The 20,114-nt window shown below is 39.6% G+C and overlaps 1 protein-coding gene across 1 annotated transcript in view; it reads left to right on the top strand.

Moving 5' to 3' along the window:
- The window catches only part of LOC140244162 (myosin-VIIa-like), a 65,507-nt gene extending 46,065 nt beyond the window's left edge, over positions 1 to 19,442 (top strand). Inside the window, exons 28-44 of the mRNA XM_072323792.1 lie at positions 96 to 269; positions 947 to 1,174; positions 1,570 to 1,740; positions 2,520 to 2,764; positions 3,827 to 3,999; positions 4,467 to 4,654; positions 5,367 to 5,491; positions 5,883 to 6,031; positions 7,958 to 8,114; positions 8,771 to 9,029; positions 9,802 to 9,916; positions 10,328 to 10,414; positions 10,947 to 11,236; positions 11,792 to 11,908; positions 17,551 to 17,634; positions 18,110 to 18,229; positions 19,128 to 19,442. Of these exons, the coding sequence (XP_072179893.1) occupies positions 96 to 269; positions 947 to 1,174; positions 1,570 to 1,740; positions 2,520 to 2,764; positions 3,827 to 3,999; positions 4,467 to 4,654; positions 5,367 to 5,491; positions 5,883 to 6,031; positions 7,958 to 8,114; positions 8,771 to 9,029; positions 9,802 to 9,916; positions 10,328 to 10,414; positions 10,947 to 11,236; positions 11,792 to 11,908; positions 17,551 to 17,634; positions 18,110 to 18,229; positions 19,128 to 19,205 (2,760 nt within the window). The 3' untranslated portion in view covers positions 19,206 to 19,442. The remainder of the gene's footprint in view (positions 1 to 95; positions 270 to 946; positions 1,175 to 1,569; positions 1,741 to 2,519; positions 2,765 to 3,826; positions 4,000 to 4,466; positions 4,655 to 5,366; positions 5,492 to 5,882; positions 6,032 to 7,957; positions 8,115 to 8,770; positions 9,030 to 9,801; positions 9,917 to 10,327; positions 10,415 to 10,946; positions 11,237 to 11,791; positions 11,909 to 17,550; positions 17,635 to 18,109; positions 18,230 to 19,127) is intronic.
- Positions 19,443 to 20,114: the final 672 nt, after the last annotated feature.

Here is a 20,114-nt window from a genome sequence, read left to right as displayed (position 1 = left end):
CATCACCGTAATAGAAGAAGATGACCCGAAGACTCTGAAATCAAAGTTCAAACTTTGCGGTTGATTTTGTCTCCATCGCCATGGTAACCCCTCAGGCCACCAAGACCAAGAATCCACTGATGCTTCCCATCACCTTCATGGATGGGACCACCCGCACCCTCCTGGCTGACTCTGCCACCACTGCCCGGGAGCTGTGCCAGCTGCTGGCCCAGAAGATCGGACTCAAGGACCAGTTTGGCTTCTCCCTCTACATCGCCCTCTTTGAGAAGGTTGGTTCAGCTCTCTCTCTCTCTCTCTTCTTTCTCTCACAATCCTCACGAAGTGATGTCCAGCCAACTTCAGTGTTTAAATGTGATGTAGAGGTTTCTCTATTTACTGTCACTCCTGTTGATAGGATTGTGTGCTCGATCTGTATCATTATGAACACCGAGTGATAAAGAAGGAACTAGCTCGGGATTTGAACCCACATCACATACTGCTTACCGTGTAGAGGCAATTTACCACTGAGCTGAAACCAATTCAATTCATTCATGTGTAACATGTCTTTGTTGAGGCTATAGATTATGAATAAACCCAAGGAGAATGAAAGAGAGGCGACATTAGATATTTGTTCAAGAATTGTTGTGTCTTTGTGTCCATGAAATGGCTTCACATCTGTTGGTCAGCTCAATCAAGGTGTGAAAATTACAGAACTATGCAAATTCAGTATCTCTGTTATTCAAAATATTTTACGATAGATTTGAGAATAAAATAAATGTACAATAGGAACAGTAAATGATCTTTGTGTGAACAGCATACAACTTCGGGAAAAAAAAAAAAGGACTTTGATTGCAATATTACATTGCCATTAATGTCTTCACAAAAATCTGACAAAAGATAAGAAGGAAGTTCATTTGAGGGAGTTGATGACAACCATCTTGGATTCTCTTTGACATCCTCTATGAAGGTGTCCTCTCTTGGGAGTGGTGGAGATCATGTGATGGATGCCATCTCACAGTGTGAGCAGTACGCTAAAGAGAAAGGCGCCCAGGAGAGGAATGCTCCATGGAGACTCTTCTTCCGCAAGGAGATCTTCGCCCCCTGGCACGACCCCGGTGCAGACCCCGTCGGCACCAACCTCATCTACCAGCAGATCGTGAGGGGCGTCAAGTTTGGAGAGTACCGGTGTGACAAGGTGAGTAATTGCACCCCCATTGTCCTCTTTTGTTTGATAAGTCTCATAAACTATATTTGAATAATTGATAGGATAGTAATAGTGGTAATCTTAGGCATTTGATACTACTACAATGATATTGTACTTAATGTGTATGATCGTGATGATGTTCATAAAGTCATTGCACCCTCTAAGCAAGTTACAACTCTGAACACAATTGGCATAAGTCATCTATTGATAATTTTGAAGAAAAAAAAACTGCCTAGTTATGAGTTTGATTGCCTAGTTATGCATATTTCTTTCTGTAACAAAAATATTGCTGTCATTTTGGAACATTTCATACAAATATGAAGTTAGCACAAATATTAGCAGTGACTAGTCATGACCACTGCTTGTTTGTTTTTCCTCTCACTCAGGATGAGGACCTGGCAGCCATCGCAGCCCAGCAGTACTATGTGGAATACCAGAGTGACATGCAGTATGATCGTCTCGTCAAGCTGGTCGGTTCCTACATCCCTGACAACTCTATGACCGGGGCCAAGACTGCTGAGAGATGGGCCCAGATGATCGTCAGGCAGCACAGTAATGTGAGTTAAGAGCGGAGAAAGCGAAAAGGAGACATAAAGGATGATGACTGTGTACAATGTGTTTGTTGCTGTTGTCATACTACAAGAACTATATACTGTAGTTTGAATGAAGTCAGCATATTCTGTATGTCATCCAGTGTCGAGTATATTTTTCATGGTTTACTTGCAGGTCTGGTATCAACATGAAGTTTCCATCAGATTGTATATAAAATGACTATATGAACTAAATGTGTGTGTAATCTTTGTGGAGTCTACTCTAACAAGGTTAATGGCTAAGTTAATCTGTCAATAATCACTTCAAATTTCCAGTGTTATAATGACAAAATTAAAGAGTAGAATGATTCCTTTTACAATTTTGCTGAGTGATGCACAGCATGTGTTTACCCTTATTGATATTTTTGAGCTAATGTTTTTTGAAGATACAGAAATAATGATTTGAAAGAGGTATTGTATTGTACATTTTGAGGATATCATTCTCAGAAGCCTGTCCATACTTTGTTGGACAGCTTTGCATTTTACTAATTCTTTGCCCCTTTCAAATTATGAAGATTTGCAATAGTAGTTTTGCTCACATTTTTTTTTTCTCCAAAATTGACATAGCCAACTTCTTATAATATTAGATGCTGTGTGATTTAAGTCTTGGTGTGCTTTTAGTGCTGATTGGCACAGAAAACCTCATAGCATTCTACAAACTGCTGAAAGTCCGTGGCATAAAAAGGGTTAAACCTCTCTAGCTATATTCATTGCCCTTTCTCTCCATGTTGGCTATGCTCTGACAGAGCTACTACGTGAAGGACCATGCCAAACCCATGCTGGTGAAGGAAGACGTGGTCCGGTACGCCCAGCTCAGGTGGCCGCTTCTCTTCTCACGCTTCTACGAGGCCTACAAGTTCTCCGGACCCAGCCTCCCCAAGAACGAGGTCATCATCGCTGTCAACTGGACAGGTGTCTACGTGGTCGACGACCTCGAGCAGGTCTTACTTGAACTGTCCTTCCCTGAGATCACCCAGGTGTCAAGTAGCAGGTGAGTAGTGAACTCATAAAAAAACAGAACAGTATTACGTTCATTGTTTTCTGTAATGACCCTTAAAGGCATAATTAACCATTTGCAGATGAAACAGAAATTCAGCATTAGTGCTTCAAAATAGCTCTAAAATGTGAGTTATGGATAGAAACAACCAATATAAAAATTTGAACCAGTATAATCGATGTTAAGTATTGTTAAATACGCAAAATGTGAACAATAGTTATAATAAAAATGTTTCCAGACTAAACCGTCTACAGTTATGATTTAACGAGAAAAATAGTGATATCTCCTTATATTTAAGGCTTTATTGCAAAATTTTTATATGGTAGGACGTTTTGTGATACAACTGACCTACACATACATGTATTCATCAAAAGTGGTATCTTGATCATCTTTTAAATTACTGCTCCCAAAGGTAAACAGGACCTTTAAATGTAGTATAAAAGTCTTTCTGTAAGCACTTGCATCTCCACTCTCAAGAAGCAAAACGTTTTCTCTGAACCAAGAATTCTGACTTTTTCCTAATAAAAGAGAAAGACTTGTAGACCCTTGGCAGTTAAGGCATAGCATCTTGCAACTTGGTATCGTTTGGTACATGTAAACTAGCTGTCTTTCCAGTCATCTAGCCATCCACTTGTCTATTCAGATCAATATCTTTAATGAGCAAATTTTGAGCGGTCAATGTTGAGCAGCATCTAACTGTAAAAGAAGATATATATAATAGGCCGTTGTAATTGTGTATGTTTTGACATACAGGTAAAACTGCCTTAGTGGCCACCTGTCTATAGTGGCCATTTGCCATATACAGCTGCTTAAAAAAAAAGAAAAAAAAGCAATAAAAAAAGAAAACTTAGAGCTAAGCCATGATAAGACCCTGTCTATAGCATTCACCTGTCTGTAATGGCCACATTTTTCTTCTTCCTTGGATAGTGACTATAGACAGGCTTGGCTGTATTATGTATCCATGTGTGGTAGAGATGTGAGCAGCTCACAGTGGCAAATAATGGCCTATCAACAGTAGTTAATCTGGTCATCTTGTCTTTAACCCCTTGACCACAGGACTGGCAAACTGCATGGACAGAGCTTCACCCTGCTGACGGTCAAGGGGGAGGAATTCACCTTCACTTCGTCCAACGCTGAGGACATCCGAGACCTCATCGTCTACTTCCTGGACGGCCTCAAGAAGCGGTCAAGATATGTGGTGGCGCTCCAAGACAGCCCAAAGCAGCAAAGTATGACACACGGTTGTAATGACAATAAGAATTAGAGAGACTCTTATACAGCACCCATTCTACATAAAAAGATACTCGTGGCACTATGGAGACATTACACCAGATTTTGTCTCTGTTTATTTTTTAATTTGTGTATATATTTTCTCTCTGTCACTCCTGTCACTCACAAAGCATTTGATATCAGTTTTTGTTTTCTTATTTGCTTTTTGAATCATGAAATTATTTCAATAGATGGTTCATTTATAATCACTTAACATACTTTAGTGGGTCAAAGAATAGTACCCATAGAAACATGTGACTTTTTAATAAGCCATGAAAAGTATCAATTTTCTTTCGAAAAAAATTGGAGAGGTAAATCAGCAATCAACAAGTAAGAGGAGAGAAAAAAGCATATGGCTAGAATCACCTGCTCTTTGATCTGAGAATTTGTGAGGTCAAGCATCAGTCTGTTTTTTGTGTGACCACAGGTCAAGGGTCATCGTACCTCAACTTCCAACGAGGCGACCTCATCATCTTGGAGCAGGAGAACGGTGAGCAGGGGATGAACAGCGGCTGGTGCTACGGCCAGAATGACCGCACCAACCAGAAGGGGGACTTCCCCGCCGAGTGCGTCTACGTCTTGCCGACCAAGACCAAACCGGCTCCTGAAGTTGTGGTGAGTGTTGTTGTCTGATTGGTCAATAGCTCATCATGTGTCATGCAGTTACACTCACCTTCGCATGGTGTTGCTGTTGAGTGTGCAATTTTGTCGCACAACTTTAGATATTGCACACTGATGTTACCCATTATTATTTATTGCTGTGTGAAGATGAAAATCAACTAATAATTTTTGCAACATAGCACGTCTGTGACGTTACAGTATATGTTAGTACCTTTGCAGTGCGCACTCATTTAGTTACAATTGTGCATTCAGTTGATAGCCACTCATTTTTACTGTCAACAACTTCAAGTGATAGCTTTATTGCGTATATGACTCACTGTACTGATCCACTATATGATATGGATACAACCATTTTGCGTAGTTGAAAAAATAGCTGCCATTTCTGTACTATACTTCGGAATCATTGTGGCCCACATTGGTTGATGTTTCAAGCAGCTATTGAGAAAAAGTTTAGTTTGTGGTCTTTACTCTTGCAGTGAAACAAGATTTTACACTCTTGACCATTCACTATTTCTTTAATTTCTACCATGCACACCAATTTGAGGTATAACCATCTTTACATTGCCCTTCAAAAAACCTAGACTTCCTTGATCCTAGACTGTACTGTGCATGTATCATATGACAGCATGCTTTTATCCTCCGTACCATGCATCATTTTGTCATCAGTCCAGAACTTTACGTCAACTGTTTTACTTTCCACATCCAGGCTCTGTTCACCATGCACCCAGCCGAAATGACTGACCGCACCATCGGTCCAGCCGACTTGGCAATGAGCCAGGAGATCCCCAACAAGCAGCACTCCCTAGAAGAGTTCTCTATAGACCACTTCAGGTACGTCTACCAGGATGATGATGATGATGATGATGATGATGATGATGATGATGATGATGATGATGATGATGATGATGATGGTGATAATGACAAGATGATGGTGAGATGATGGTGATGACGATGGTGATGACGATGGTGATGATGATGAAGATGGTGATGGTGATGATGGTATGATGATGATGAAGATGATGATGACGATAGTATTAGCAATAGTAGTATTGGTAGCAGAGGGTATGTCATCCTGATCTATAAGGAACTTGTTTATTTTTTTTCTTAAACTATTCCCTAACAGTTTACAATGAAGGCATTTATTCACTTTAATGCATATACAGACTCTTTATTCTAACCAAAATCAGTAAAAAGAATATCTTTACTTTTCCCACTGTCCCAGAGCCCCACCCAAGCGTACCATCGGGAAGGCGATGCGGAGGACGAGGGAAAACATCTGGAACCACACCAAGGAACCCATGAGACAACCTCTCCTCAAGAAGCTCCTACCGAATACCGAGCTCTCCATGGAGGCTTGCCGAATCTTTGAAGATATCCTTGTCAACATCAGACCCTTGTTCTCATTGCCATAGTAAAGGCACAATCTCTCTTCCTCTTGTTCTTTCTAGCATGCATTCTTTGCTCCCCCTCTCTTTCTCTGTATTTTATCTATCGAGATCTTTCCATCCATCTATCTAACTATCTATCTGACTGTCTGTCTGTTGATCTATCTATCTACACTGTATGTGCTTACACTTGTTTGTGTGAATGCCAGAGAAGGTTTTTGCACCCCAAGAACGCATTGCATTAACGTAAGAGAATTACAATTGTAGTCTTATGCAGGGCTGAACACTAACCCGTTTTTTCTACTGGTCCATTCCTGAAAAAAACGGTTACTGGTCGGACAGTGATTTTTATGCCTCCGCCACGAAGTGGTGCCGGAGGCATTATGTTTTCGGGTTGTCCGTCCGTCCGTCCGTCCGTCCGTCCGTCCGTCCGTCCGTCCTTCCGTCCGTCCGTAATGAATTTTGTGGACAAGGTAACTATCGAAACCTGTTGAGGTATCCTAATGAAACTTGGCATGTATGTGTATTAGGGGGTGAAGTTGTGCCTATCAACTTTTGCGTGCACATGCTCATGGTCAAAGGTCAAAAGGTCAAGGTCAAATACATAAAATTTCACTATTTCCACCATATCTATTGAATGCCTGAAGATATTTTCTTGAAACTTGGTGTATACATGTATTACCCAATCAAGATTCTCTGGTGAAAGTTTGGGTCATGAGGTCAAAGGTCAAAGGTCAAAAGGTCAGGGTCAAATACATAAAATTTCACTATTGCCACCATATCTATTGAATGCCTGAAGATATTTTCTTCAAACTTAGTGTATACATGTATTACCCAATTAAGATTCTCTGGTGAAAGTTTGGGTCATGAGGTCAAAGGTCAAAAGGTCAGGGTCAAATATATAAAATTTCACTATTTCCACCATATCTATTGAATGCCTGAAGATATTTTCTTGGAACTTAGTGTATACATGTATTACCCAATTAAGATTCTCTGGTGAAAGTTTGGGTCATGAGGTCAAAGGTCAAAGGTCAAAAGGTCAAGTAGAAATATTAAAACTTCTTTTTTTTCTCTGTACCTTGGAAAATTGTTCAAGGTATCTTCATGGAACGTATAGTATATACATGTACTGACTGATTATCTAGAGAATGTAGGGTTCATGGGGTCAAAGGTCAGGGGTCAAAGGTCAAGTGCAAGACTTCAAAATTTTACTATTACCCTCATATTCATGCAATGCCAGCAGGGTTATTTTTTTACACTTGGTGTATGCATGTGTAACCTAATAGAAATTCTCTGGAAAGTTTTTTTTTTTTCTTTTTGCCTCAAAGGTCAAAAGGTCAAAGATCAATTGAAAGTGCTGAACTAACTTTTTCCTCAATATCTCGGAAGTGGCTCAAGTTACCTTGAAACTTAGTACATATTATGCATGTTCTACCTGAAAGTAATTATCTCATGAATTTTAGGGTCAAGGGCCAGATGAAAATGGTAACAATTTACTATTCAATTCAGAAATTGCACTTTTTCTCCACACCTGTACCTTGAAAATTACTCATTGCCTAAATGTATGAATGGTTCAAAGTCAAGTTAAAGTCCTTAAATCCCTAGATACATGCTCTCCTATTCATCCAATTAAACCTACGTCAAGGAAGGTGAACATTCAACACATTTGTGACAAACTTGTCATTCCAATATTTTGCCAATTTTGTGAAAATGTAATCACACAGTGTCCACATGTACTATCTAGACCTATTGGGAAAATCATGCATTATGGCGGAGGCATACCAGTCGCCATAGCGACATTTCTAGTTACTGGTTCTGGACCGTTGGACCAGTGCCAGTGTGCAGCGTTGTCTTTAACCAGATGCCTTTATCACCAAATCTTATAGGGAAAACTCTCCTTAACATTTCACACCTATCCTGAAGTATATGGGTGACTTCCCTGGCAAGCGCGCAATTCGCCATGGCAACGAGCTGTCGGACCGCATCTTTGAGCCAGCGTTGAAGGCAGAGCCCCTCAAGGATGAAGTATATTGCCAGATTATCAAACAACTCACAGACAACAGGAACAGGTACGTCTCGAAATGATGACGATTATAACAGCAAAAATGATGATAACATACTCCTTTCAAAGTTCAGTGCACAAATCTTATAATGGATTTCTTTGATTTATCAAGTGCTTTTTGTAGAAACTACAAAAATTGATGTACGAGACATTTTGTCACCCTGTTTACCTATAATTTTACATCTAGTCTGTCATTTATGCAGAGTCCGACCAAAGAAATGTATGTGACACATCCGGTATGCCGAGAGACTTAAAGGCACGGTACTGTGGGGAGAGAAGGGTTGCTCTATATATTAATTGATCTTCATTCACTGCTCAGTCCACTATATTCAAAAGCCATGAATAGCACTCCTTAGCAAATATGTGCATTGACGCATGTATGCTCCTTGGTAACAGTCAACTCCAATTGAGATTCTACAGCTTTGTGTGTACATGTAGATATGTGATGATTAAAGCCTTACACAACTCCTTACGGGAATTCTCGGAATATGTCCATGTCTGGCCAGCATTCCCTCTCCATGGTATCCCACACTACTGGGTCTTTAGTAATAAAAATGTACATGCGTGTGCAAGGTACGCCTATTCCATGCTATAGTTTTAGTCCAGGGACAAAACTGAAGACGTGTGTTTAATTAATCTGGGGCCTTGTGTGTGACTTGACAGGTTGAGTGAGGAGCGAGGCTGGGAGCTGATGTGGCTGGTGACAGGAATCTTTGCCTGCAGCCAGACCCTGCTGCCCGAGGTCACCAAGTTCCTGCGCTCGGCCCGCCACCAGCTGGCGCTCAACTGCCTGAATCGACTGCAGAAGACGATGCGCTTCGGCCAGCGCAAGTACCCACCCCACCTGGTGGAGGTGGAGGCCATCCAGCACAAGACAACGCAGATCTTCCACAAAGTCTACTTCCCTGATGACACAGATGAGGTGAGGTTTGCTGCTTAAGCCATTGAGAACGGCTGGTTTTGTTACAACACACGTTTCCCATAGACACCTGCCCGAGCATACTTGGGACTCGTCCTCAACGGGTTAAGAGAGAGGAAGAATTAAAGGGAGCTAATTGACTGAAGTTTGTGACATGCGAATAACTTGATATACTTGGAGAAGTTCTAGGGTGATGTGCTGGTTCATGCACTTCTGCCTGTCAATCAGTAGGTTGCAGGTTCAAGTCCCAGTAAGACCAGCTGAGCCAATATCATGTGGTGCCATGCTGTCCCCTCTAGTAGGAGAGTCATACTCTTTTTCCCTTAGATAGAATAAATGATGGATATCTTGTATGTGTATGTGGTTACAAACAGATTTGATGGGCATAGGTTCGAATCCAAGTAAATCTTACTCAGCAACGTGTGCTATCATGCTGTCCCCTACTGGCAGAGGCAAAACAAATAATTTCTGGATATCACATATAATATATAACTCAGAAAATGTAATACACATGGTAAATGCACATTGCAGCATTCACTGTATATGTGATGATGTGAGGTTTTGTGTTCAAGTCCTGGTGAGACACTCCCCATCACCCCCCCCCCCAAAAAAAAAAGAGACATAAATTTGTGGACACCTCATTATTTCTGTATATCACATGTGATATATACCTCGTATGGCATACGTTGTAAACACACATCGTAGTATTCACTGTACGTGTATGTCATGATGTTGTAACACTCGAGATGATTGACCCTTTCATTGCAATCCCAAGGCCTTTGAGGTGGACTCTGGGACGAGGGCCAAGGACTTCTGTCGTAACATCAGCCAGCGACTCCGGCTAGTCTCCCCCGAGGGATTCAGCCTCTTTGTCAAGATTGTCGATAAAGGTATGACCACATCTGTCATGATAACTTCTCAGAAAACCTAGAACTTCTTATGCTAGCAGTATTGTAGTAAAGCCCCAAAATGACAGCATATAGAATTAACATAAGAATATTAACATCTTTGAATTGTTGGTTTCTTTAATCATTGTTCTTTTAGAGTGCCATGTATCATCTCAAATACTCTTCCTCAATTTTATAACAATGAACTTAGTTCAAGTGGATTTAGGCAACATGAGATCTGTCCCGTTTTATGTTCCAAAAGTGATAGATAGCTTACATGTAGTTAAGACTAGATATTCTGAAAGTTTATTTAATGAGCAAGTCCATCAACACAATAGGAGCCTTGTTGAATGATTTGCAGCTTAGAGCAAGCCTTAGAGTGTACCTAAAACATTTTTCCTTCTATCCGCACAGTGATAAGCGTTCCAGAGGGCGACTTCTTCTTTGACTTTGTGCGTCACCTGACAGACTGGATCCGCAAGGCTCGACCAAACAGGGATGGTGAGTCTTGAAGACCTGGTAGCGTAGGAATTCATGGGTGGCCCAATTCATTTGCTGCCCAATGGGGTACATTTGAAAACCATGAATAGCACCGGTCAGCGAGTGTGTGCATTGAAGCATTTGCTCATCGCTAGTGGTCAACTCCCATCAAGATTCTTTGGCTGTGTGTGTACTTCCAAAGAGAACAGCGATGGAGTTGTACATGATTCATTACAGGGGTTCTCAAATATACCCAAGCAGGGCAAGCCTTCCCACTCTATGGTATCCCCAAGCTACTGGGTCTTTAATGAAAAAAAAAAAAAAAAAAAATGATGCAGTCATTGCATTAAGGTTCGAAGATAGATAACTGGCATAGAAAGCATTGCACTCGAAGCAGTAACACTCAACTCTTTAAATTCGCAAAAGTAGTGACCTCGCAAAAATGTACTATGTGTACTGACTGTATCCTCCTGCGATCTAAATCACAAGGCCCAATTAAAGGAAGTTATGACTGCCTGCCTGCTCATACACTGCCGATTTTTTGTCGTGAAAGGTGCCATGCCCCTGACCTACCAGGTGTTCTTCATGAAGAAGCTCTGGACCAACACAGTGCCGGGCAAGGACCGCAACGCCGACATCATCTTCCACTACCACCAGGAGTTGCCCAAGCTGCTGCGCGGCTACCACAAGTGCCTGAAGGAGGAGGCCGCACAGCTGGCTGCCCTCCAGTACCGCGTCCGCTTCGACAACGACAAGACTGAGTTCCAGAGCATCCCTCGGCTCCTCAAGGAGCTAGTACCAGCTGACCTTCAGAGGGTGCAGTCCCCAGAGGAGTGGAAGAGGGTAAGACTCTTCATCCTTTTGTTCATTAGGAGAACAAAAAACCAAAGCATAACAAGAGTATCTTACTCCTTCATTACTTTGTACTTATTTTGAAGATGATCAAGACATACCCCCTCTCTGAGAACTTCACACACATACACAGAAAAACCTTTCTAGATTTGACCCTGTCTTAAACTTTGATTTTTTTCCTCTGAAGTCCCAGGGTTGACAGGAATTCTTTCTTAAAAAACAAACAAACAAACAAACAAAAACAAACAAAAAAAACCCACCAAAACCAAAACCAAAAAATCCCAGGAAGTGAATCTGACCTTCAGAAGAATTCACCCACTTCTACTCTTCTAGCATTTTCAACCATTTTGAAATTTTTACTTCTTGTCAATCGAGACATTAGACCTACAGGAGATTTATATTGTAACAAGATTTTAGTGAAGAAAATTCCTTTCCTCTGCTAGAATATTCTGATATTTTGGGTGTTACTTGCTCTTAGAGACCCACAATAGATCTCTCTGAATTAATTTATTATGTAATTTCTGCCCCCTTCTTTGCCTGATTCAGTCTATCGTTGGAGCCTACAACAAGCATGCGGGTAAATCTCAGGACGACGCCAAGATCGCCTTCTTGAAGATCATCTACCGGTGGCAGACCTTTGGCTCCGCCTTCTTTGAAGTCAGGGTGAGTATCCACGGCAAATATGAAAGCTTTAGATCTCTGCCTTTCCAACCCACTTCTTTGGAGTTGCCTAGAAGATTTCACACATGATGCATAAAATTAGGGAAAGAAATTAGTACTCTATGTGTTGTTCAACGGTAATCGTTCTCATTTGCTATACAGCGATAGAATAAAGTCTTGCTCAAATACCCCTTGTTTATGTCCTTTGGTCTTTTGAATAACAGTTAAATTTCAGAGACTGTTTGTAGGTATACATTAAAAGAAACTAGAGTTGGGGAAAGACACAAGCAAAGCAACCCTACAATGAATATTGTTAAAGAAAAAACAAGAAAGAAAAGAGAGTGTCCATCATGTTCCAGTAAACTGATTTACTAAATGTATTTCTCTCCTCAGACAAAAAGAAAAAAGAAAAAAAAGTAACAAGCTGCCTTGTTTACCCATATCAAATTCTCAACACATTTCATTGCTTTGTATCTAGTTTGCTTGCCCAAATTGTTGCTATGTAAAGCCAGTCTCAGTCAAGTTTGACTTTTTCTGAAGAGATACATAGTGTGCATAGAATTTTAGTCTGTTCGTAAACTGGTCTCATATATCGTCGCTGGGGTGACAAGACCTCGTATCTCAAAAATGTCAAAAAAAATTTTTTTAGCTTAATGGTCAAATAATGGGTCAAGTGATGTCTTGGCCAAATCCTAACTGTCTTACTCCAAAAATGAAGCCACCATGACATGTCAAAGAGAAGGCTTTCCCATTCACTATAGTGCTTTGGCCGCCATGTTTTTTCGCTCTCCTGAACATTTGACAATTTTGAGATACGAGGTTTTTGTCACCCCAGCGACGATATATTCTTTCTAGCTCTATCTTCAAATGTCTGATAGCCAGAGATGTCTGAGAATAGTGGCATTTTGTATCAGAAGAATACGCCAGTTGTTGTTGTTGGTTTTTTTTAAACCCACCCGCCCTTTCTTCCCATCTATACTGCTTTAATGTCTGTCTTTAATCTGCTCCTGGATTAGGATTTTTTTTTTCTTGGGTTTTTTGTTTTGGAATAGATGTAGATAATCTACATTTGTACGTTTGAAATGATTTTTGTTCAGAACACATGTACAGATCTATTTCAAATAACAAAAAATATATGTATGAGGCTCTTCTGAAAGTTGCTCTACACATTTTCATCTTGATTCAATTTCAAGTAAGACTGGAAAATGCATATACAAATGTGCAGGAGTTCAAAGTTACAAATAAACTGCAGAAGCTACAAAAATACCTAGCATCCTCTCGGCTGTTACCGAAGCCCTTCATGCTATATTAGTAACAGTCATATCAAAAGTGATGATGTAAATCTGTCAAAAAATAGCCATTTGGTCATATTACCTACCAGTGCCTGAAGATGATTTTCCTATAGAATGAAATCCTGGCAACCTGTCTAACATTTCATTGGATATATTTTCAGATGCCTAACCTTTTCAGTCTGTATTGTTGCTACATCTCTGTTTCATATCTCCTTCAAACGTTTGCCTTTGTTGCTTGTCGGAGTTTTAACCCTAACTAGTAACTAGGCCGGGCTATTTAGGTAGATCATAGAGCCGGGGGGGGGCCTCCCAGGCCCCCCCTCCCGATCTCAGCCGTCGACCGCGCGATCGCAACGAAAATTGGCACACACATTGCCTATGATGTAATCTAAAGTACTACGAAGTTAGATTTTAAAAAATTATCATTTATGCTAAATTATGCTAATTTATGCATAATGATGCAATGAAATCAGACAATTTGGTATAAATCACTAAATAAAGCTCAAAATGGGCACATTTTTTTGTGTAAATATTCTTTTTAGTGTCCTAAGCAAATATAAGAGAAAAAAATTGAGCCATCTGAAAAAATTTCTGAAGTATTTTATTGTTTTTTGAATTTCTTATGTATTTCTTTGTTTTTCGACTTTATTTTTTCCATTGTTTTTTTCAATGAAACTTGTCCACGACATTGCTCCGAACAAGAAAATATGTTATTAATTGATTTTAATCAATAAAACCCCAAAATAAACATGCTTTTATGAAATTTGACTGTAAGCACACTTTCCATTGAAATTGTACACGAATTCACGTTTTTGAGCTATTTTTGGTCTGACATGCACATACATATTTATATATGCGAAACTTCGGAACCGTGCACCCGGGCATCGCAAATTTGGTGTCAAAAGATGCGGGAGACTCTACAGAAAAAAGTCATGAAACGTCGCGGCGATAGCTTTTCGCGTTAGCGATACATCGCGCGAAACGTCGAGGGGGGGGGGGGGCCTCGGAGGCCCCCCCCCCCCCCCCCCCCCCCCCCCCCCCCCCCGGCCTAGTTAGGGTTAAGCTTTCCTCATTATGTCATTGGCCAAGTGTACATCTTTCAATTTTTAGACTGCATATCCAGACTTTTCACCAGAGACTTCAAGTATATTTCAAGCTTTGGTTAAAACATCATTGACAAAGCATTTTAATATGGTTACACTACATATCCAGAGTTTTCAATGGAGACTTATCAAACTGATGCAGGTTGAGGACCCCCATAGGGTTTGTTAAAATTGGATTTGACACGAGTTGTTTGAGATGCTGAACAAGTAAATTGTACACTGTCAGATCGATCTTTTGTGTTCTCATGTCATTAGTATGTCATCCTTTATGAGGATCAAGACATTAATGTCTTACATTATTGCATTATATTTCTATTTTCTCTGAATACTCAATTTACGTTTTCACCAAGGATTCAGTCTATTGTTTTGATGATTTTCTTTTTTTCATATTGGTGGGACCTGTTTTCATACTTTCATAGTTTTCACTTTCATCCTGTGGGACTATTTTATATTACTGTCATATCTTCTTCACCCAGTGGGATCTTGGGGTTATATTCCTCTAACAGCACTTTGAATATGTGGGACTATCAGGGTCTGTGTTGGCTCATCATTTCATTTCTCTCTCTCAGTCAGTGGCGTTACAATCTTCCATGTATTCTCCATTAAAAAGCAATTCTGATCAGTCGGTGAGTTAGTGGAGATCCTCTATCCCCACATACACTCCTGCATGCGAACGATGCACTTCTGTATCCAACCTTATAATCAGTCCAGTATTATTGTCGTTTTTTCCCCAGGAAGAGTGCAGCATGTATTTTCTCACAACTCGTATATTTCCATCACCTTGTGATTCTGTACATTATATGAATTTGTTAACAGTCGTGATACAGCAGATTTTACTGTCACATATTCTTAACAGTTCATCCTCACTGCTTGTGCTTAAAAATTCACAAACCTGTATTCATCTGTTTGGAAATATTATTATCACTATATAGTTGCATGGTGTTCTTGTCTTTGGATCAAGACTGCAAAACTGTCTGAATTTATCATACCACTCCTTAACCTGTTGAGGACGAGTCCCGAGTATACTCGGGCAAGCGTCTGTGGGAAATGTGTGTTGTAGCAAAATCAAACCGTCCTCAACGGGTTAAAATCTGCAAACTACAATATGTTATCTTTAATCACACTTGTGTGGCTGCATAGTCTAGGGACAAGATTACATTTCATTAGAGCCCATATGACAAGAGCAGTGACTTGATAGATATTCTCAGTATAAAAATTCTCCAAAGGCTGTTTCTGTACCTGCCATTTGTAACAGCTTGTTGTAGGTCGGACAACCTTCTCAGAAGATCAAATACAAGAATGTGTATTAAGGAGAGGAGGTTTGCAGGCCCAGACATCTTTCTCGCTCACATTACTTAATCGCTTTAGTTTTTTTACAAGCCAAGAAAATGATGCAAATTATGACTCGTCCCAGAAACATTAACTAGTTTATCTGTTGTCGTATGATACTGCTGCAAACTTTGAAGCTGATTTTGAATATAAGCAAATTAAAACTGAAATGCAGTCTAAGAAATAACAATCCATACAAAAAGACCGACTGCTATCCCTGACTTGAAATCAAGGACTTACCTTGGGGTATATCCCTCGTTTCCTTCACCATATCTCATCATTATCTGGGAAAGTTTATGGTAAAAAGTGACACTTTCATGTCTCATACAAAAGCCTTCATGAAGATATTTGATACTTGAACTTAAAAGTTGATGAGTAGTTTCTTTTTGAAAATAGTATGTATATGCTATACATAGCATACATACACTTTGGAATAGAAGGCCCTGAGAAAGAGAGAGGTACTGTCTACTGTGTTAACGTGGCAATTATGATATAGATATGAATATATCTATAGGCAATCATTTCTGATATGCTATCACCATGGAGTTTAAGTAAAAAACAAAAAACAAAACACAACTATACCTTGACACTTCATGATTTATGATGACCTGTGAACCTGCATGGCTGTATCCCCTCCCCCCCCCCCCCCCCCTCACTGTGCATGTCACCAAATTACCAGACAGTATTGTGCAGTTGCTATTAGAATGGCTATAAAACTGTGTATAGTGTATGAGCAATGGCCATGATTTTCTTTTATGGTAATGCCTATTGCTACCAAAGCTACATTGTACAAGGGTAGTTTGTATCTTCACTTGTGGATATTAGTATGTATTGTGTGTGTTTGTTTGTGTGTGGGAAAAATGCTTTGGCACCTGTTACAGAAACATATAAAGAGATCTAATGGTGAATGCATTAATGGACTCAAAAAGGCTGTGTGTACAATGTACCACTGATTGCAGGAAATGCCTTCAAACTGAAACTGTTATGACTTTAATGTCATCTTCTTTCTCAATCCCATACACACTTTGTTGTAAGATTTGACAGGGATGAGGGTGTTTGATGATAATTAGCGTATCTTATTTTCAGTCAAAAGCAAATAATTGCTTTCAGGATGATGACTTAGGCCAGAGGCAAGCCCAACACAGAATCTGATTTATTTATTTTTTCGGTGCTTTCCTTTTACCAGGGGTCAGATTATTTGGAAAATGGGCTTTGAATCCTAGACTTCATTTTTCTTCGCATTTTCTTTTTCGTGTAGCAAGGGAGATACATTTTGTATCTATCAGTGAATAATTCCTTATATTACGTTCTACAGTTACAATTGTAGTATATTTCATGTCTGACAGTGTACACAGTCATGATAAAGAGTCACTCCATTCAAGAAAGACACAATGTATGTTGCACGTTGAATGTGATTACATTGTAATTGTGATCATGTATAGTGATGTGATATACATGTAGTTAATATGTGGACTTCATTTCGTGCATGCAACGTGTCACATTTACAATCAGGTTCCTTCCTTGGCCACCCCCCCCCCCCCACACACACACACACGCACTTCCAAGGTCACCAGCCCCATCCCATTCACATATTAGTATATGCAAATCAAAGCCCGCTTCTTCACTACACGAAAGCTTTAAAATGACAACACCCATCTGTTTTGCATCCATCTCTAAAGTTTGTTTTCAAACCTAACCCATTGAGCACAGGATATATTGAGCGTTTCTTCCTTCAACACCAGTTTCTTTCTTAAACACCACATATCTTTTCATGATTAGTTTGATAGTCTGCTACTTCAACAAACTGACTTCATGTAGTATTATGCTGATATTTCTGAATCCAGTATTCATGTGAGTTTCAGCCTGATCGTTTGTTAATTTTTGGTGTGTTTTGTCTGATATTAACATTTTTGTTCTGCAGCAAACTTCAGCCAATCATCTTCCAGATATTCTGCTGATTGCAATCAACAAGCATGGAGTGAACCTCATAGATCCCAGGAACAAGGCAAGAACGAGCCAATTTCTGGTTCATTTTATCATATATTTGTTTCTTTTATTTCCATTTTTAAGGCAAAAAAAAACCCTCAAGCAAACAATAACAGTAATGTTTTAGATTTCTGTTTGTGCATTTGAGGAGTGATTTTTGCATGCAAGAAACTTTTGTGAATTTCGTGAGGAGCCAAGATTCATGAGTGTAAAATGCACATGAAAGTTTTTCTTTACACAATGCACCGAATGCCAGCAAATGTAGTATACTTGTAATTTTTCTATAGTCGGCAATTCACAAAAAGTTTATTTTGCGATAAAGGCTGCCAGCTCCATTTCGCCAAAGTTTCATGGCACGAGTGTTTCTGGTTTTATGTTACAATGTAGTTCAGTTACGAAATGCAGGACGGGTGCACCCAAATGATTTCACTGCAACAAATTGAAGCAACCCGGATAGTCATTTAACCCTCAAAATATCACCCATTTCTCTGCAGGAACCTCTGGCCACTTACCCCTTCACCAAGATCTCAAACTGGAGCTCGGGGAACACCTACTTCCACATGACAATCGGAAATCTGGTCGGGGGCACCAAACTGCTTTGTGAGACCTCCCTTGTAAGTGTTTCCCCCTCTGTTGACTTGATTCAAGTGGAATGAATGGTGCTAGGAGAATCATCACTTAACCCATTGAGGATGAATCCCAAGTTTACTCTGACAAGTGTCTATGGGAAATGTGTGTTGTAGCAAAATCAGACCATCCTCCATGGGTTAAACCTCTATGTTGAGTTTGTGTGTCGTAGACGCCTGCTCTTAATTTTATCTGTAACTTTGTAACATCCCACCTCGTATCAAAATATCCAGTGAAATTTCTCCTCCAGACAGCTACATAGATTCATGAAGCAAGTTATGATGCATATTTCCACTATGTAAATCTAAGCGGTCATGGCAGGTTGTTCATATGATAATAGCCTGGGATGTGATACAGCGCACTCCCCTTTTACAAACACGGTTATAACGAAATTCCGGTTACAACAAAATAAAAATTCAGGCAGCAACATTACCGGCTCTTTGTCTTTTTATTGTTTATTTGTTCAGATATAATGAAATTTCGATATAATGAAAGAAAACTGCCGGTCCTGAGGATATCGTTATAACGGGAGTCCACTGTACCCATATGGGACATAAATAAACAGCTTAATCTACCAATGCATCCACTCTACATAGTTTCAAATAAATTTGGCAAAGATTAAGTAGTTTCTTTGGTTATATATCTTTGTAGTGAGTCAACAAACCTCACAGTTATTGACAAAGTACCTCTCATCAACATAAATCAGTTGCAATAAAAGCAACCTGCAAGAATAATACATTTGTATAAACATCAAACTCTATCAAATAGGTGAAGTAAAGGACTTTCATTTCATCCCAATTTGTCCTTATTATAATTTTCACTCCTTCATATTTTTCAAGTGTTGTTTAAGTCCTTCCATATTTTCATTTCTCTTTTGCTCTTTAGGGCTACAAGATGGATGACCTCCTGACCTCTTACATCAGTCAGATGCTGACTAACATGAACAAGCAGCATGTGAGATGAATCTAGATGGAGGATCTCTCCCCTCCTGTCATCAGCTGCAGTTTGATTGACAGGTCCGTAGCTAGACGCGTGTCGACAAATCTGCCGCTGCATCCTTGTCCCAGCAGTAATATATCCTGTATTCCTGATAGTTGCATGGATTCATTGTGATGTATTCTATTCAATTTCTAAGAAAGGTTTTTCTTTAACAACCATACGTTTAAGAAAACCATTAGTATCTGCTATGTGTCTTTTATTATTATTATTCTTTTTTTTGGGGGGGGGGGTAAGATGAGCAATGAATATGTAAACTTATTGGCATCTACATAGAAGATAACATGTATTAATATGATGAATGTTCTAAATTCATCGTTGAATATTAAAAAGTTTCTCCACTGTAAGTTTTGGTGGGTGTACAGTATTCATTTAAGTAATGGCCAAGCCTGGGTGAGTTCTGAAGTAGCAAACAGAGTCTGAGATTAATGAACACTTTAAAGCAATGTACCTTCGTAATATGTGTCCAAGGTTTTGTATGTTGTATCAGGAAAATGCCAATGGCCATCCAATATGAAGGTTAGTTGTATGCATGATGCAAAGATGAGCATATGAACTATTTCAGCTCTTAATGGAGGCAGTGATAGATCAAGAAAAATAGATGAGTTTCATTTATTGCATATCATTTGAAAAAAAAAAAAAAATTAGTGGATTTGTCACATGGTGTTTGGATATAGGATATCTGGTGTGTGTATTATTTACTCAGAGAGTTTTGAATGCATCTTCTGGCTGTGTGACAGCAGTAGCTGGTGTGATGGAACGTACGACTGTGGGTATGTCTATTGAATACCAAAAAAGATCTTGTTTCCTAATTTGGGGGATCATTTGATACGTTTCCAGTTAAAACATGTTTGTTTCTATGGAGATACATAAATT

The sequence above is a fragment of the Diadema setosum genome, chromosome 21, assembly GCF_964275005.1.
Source record: "Diadema setosum chromosome 21, eeDiaSeto1, whole genome shotgun sequence".
Lineage (NCBI taxonomy): Eukaryota > Metazoa > Echinodermata > Echinoidea > Diadematoida > Diadematidae > Diadema > Diadema setosum.
This window is presented reverse-complemented; position numbering and strand designations above follow the sequence as displayed.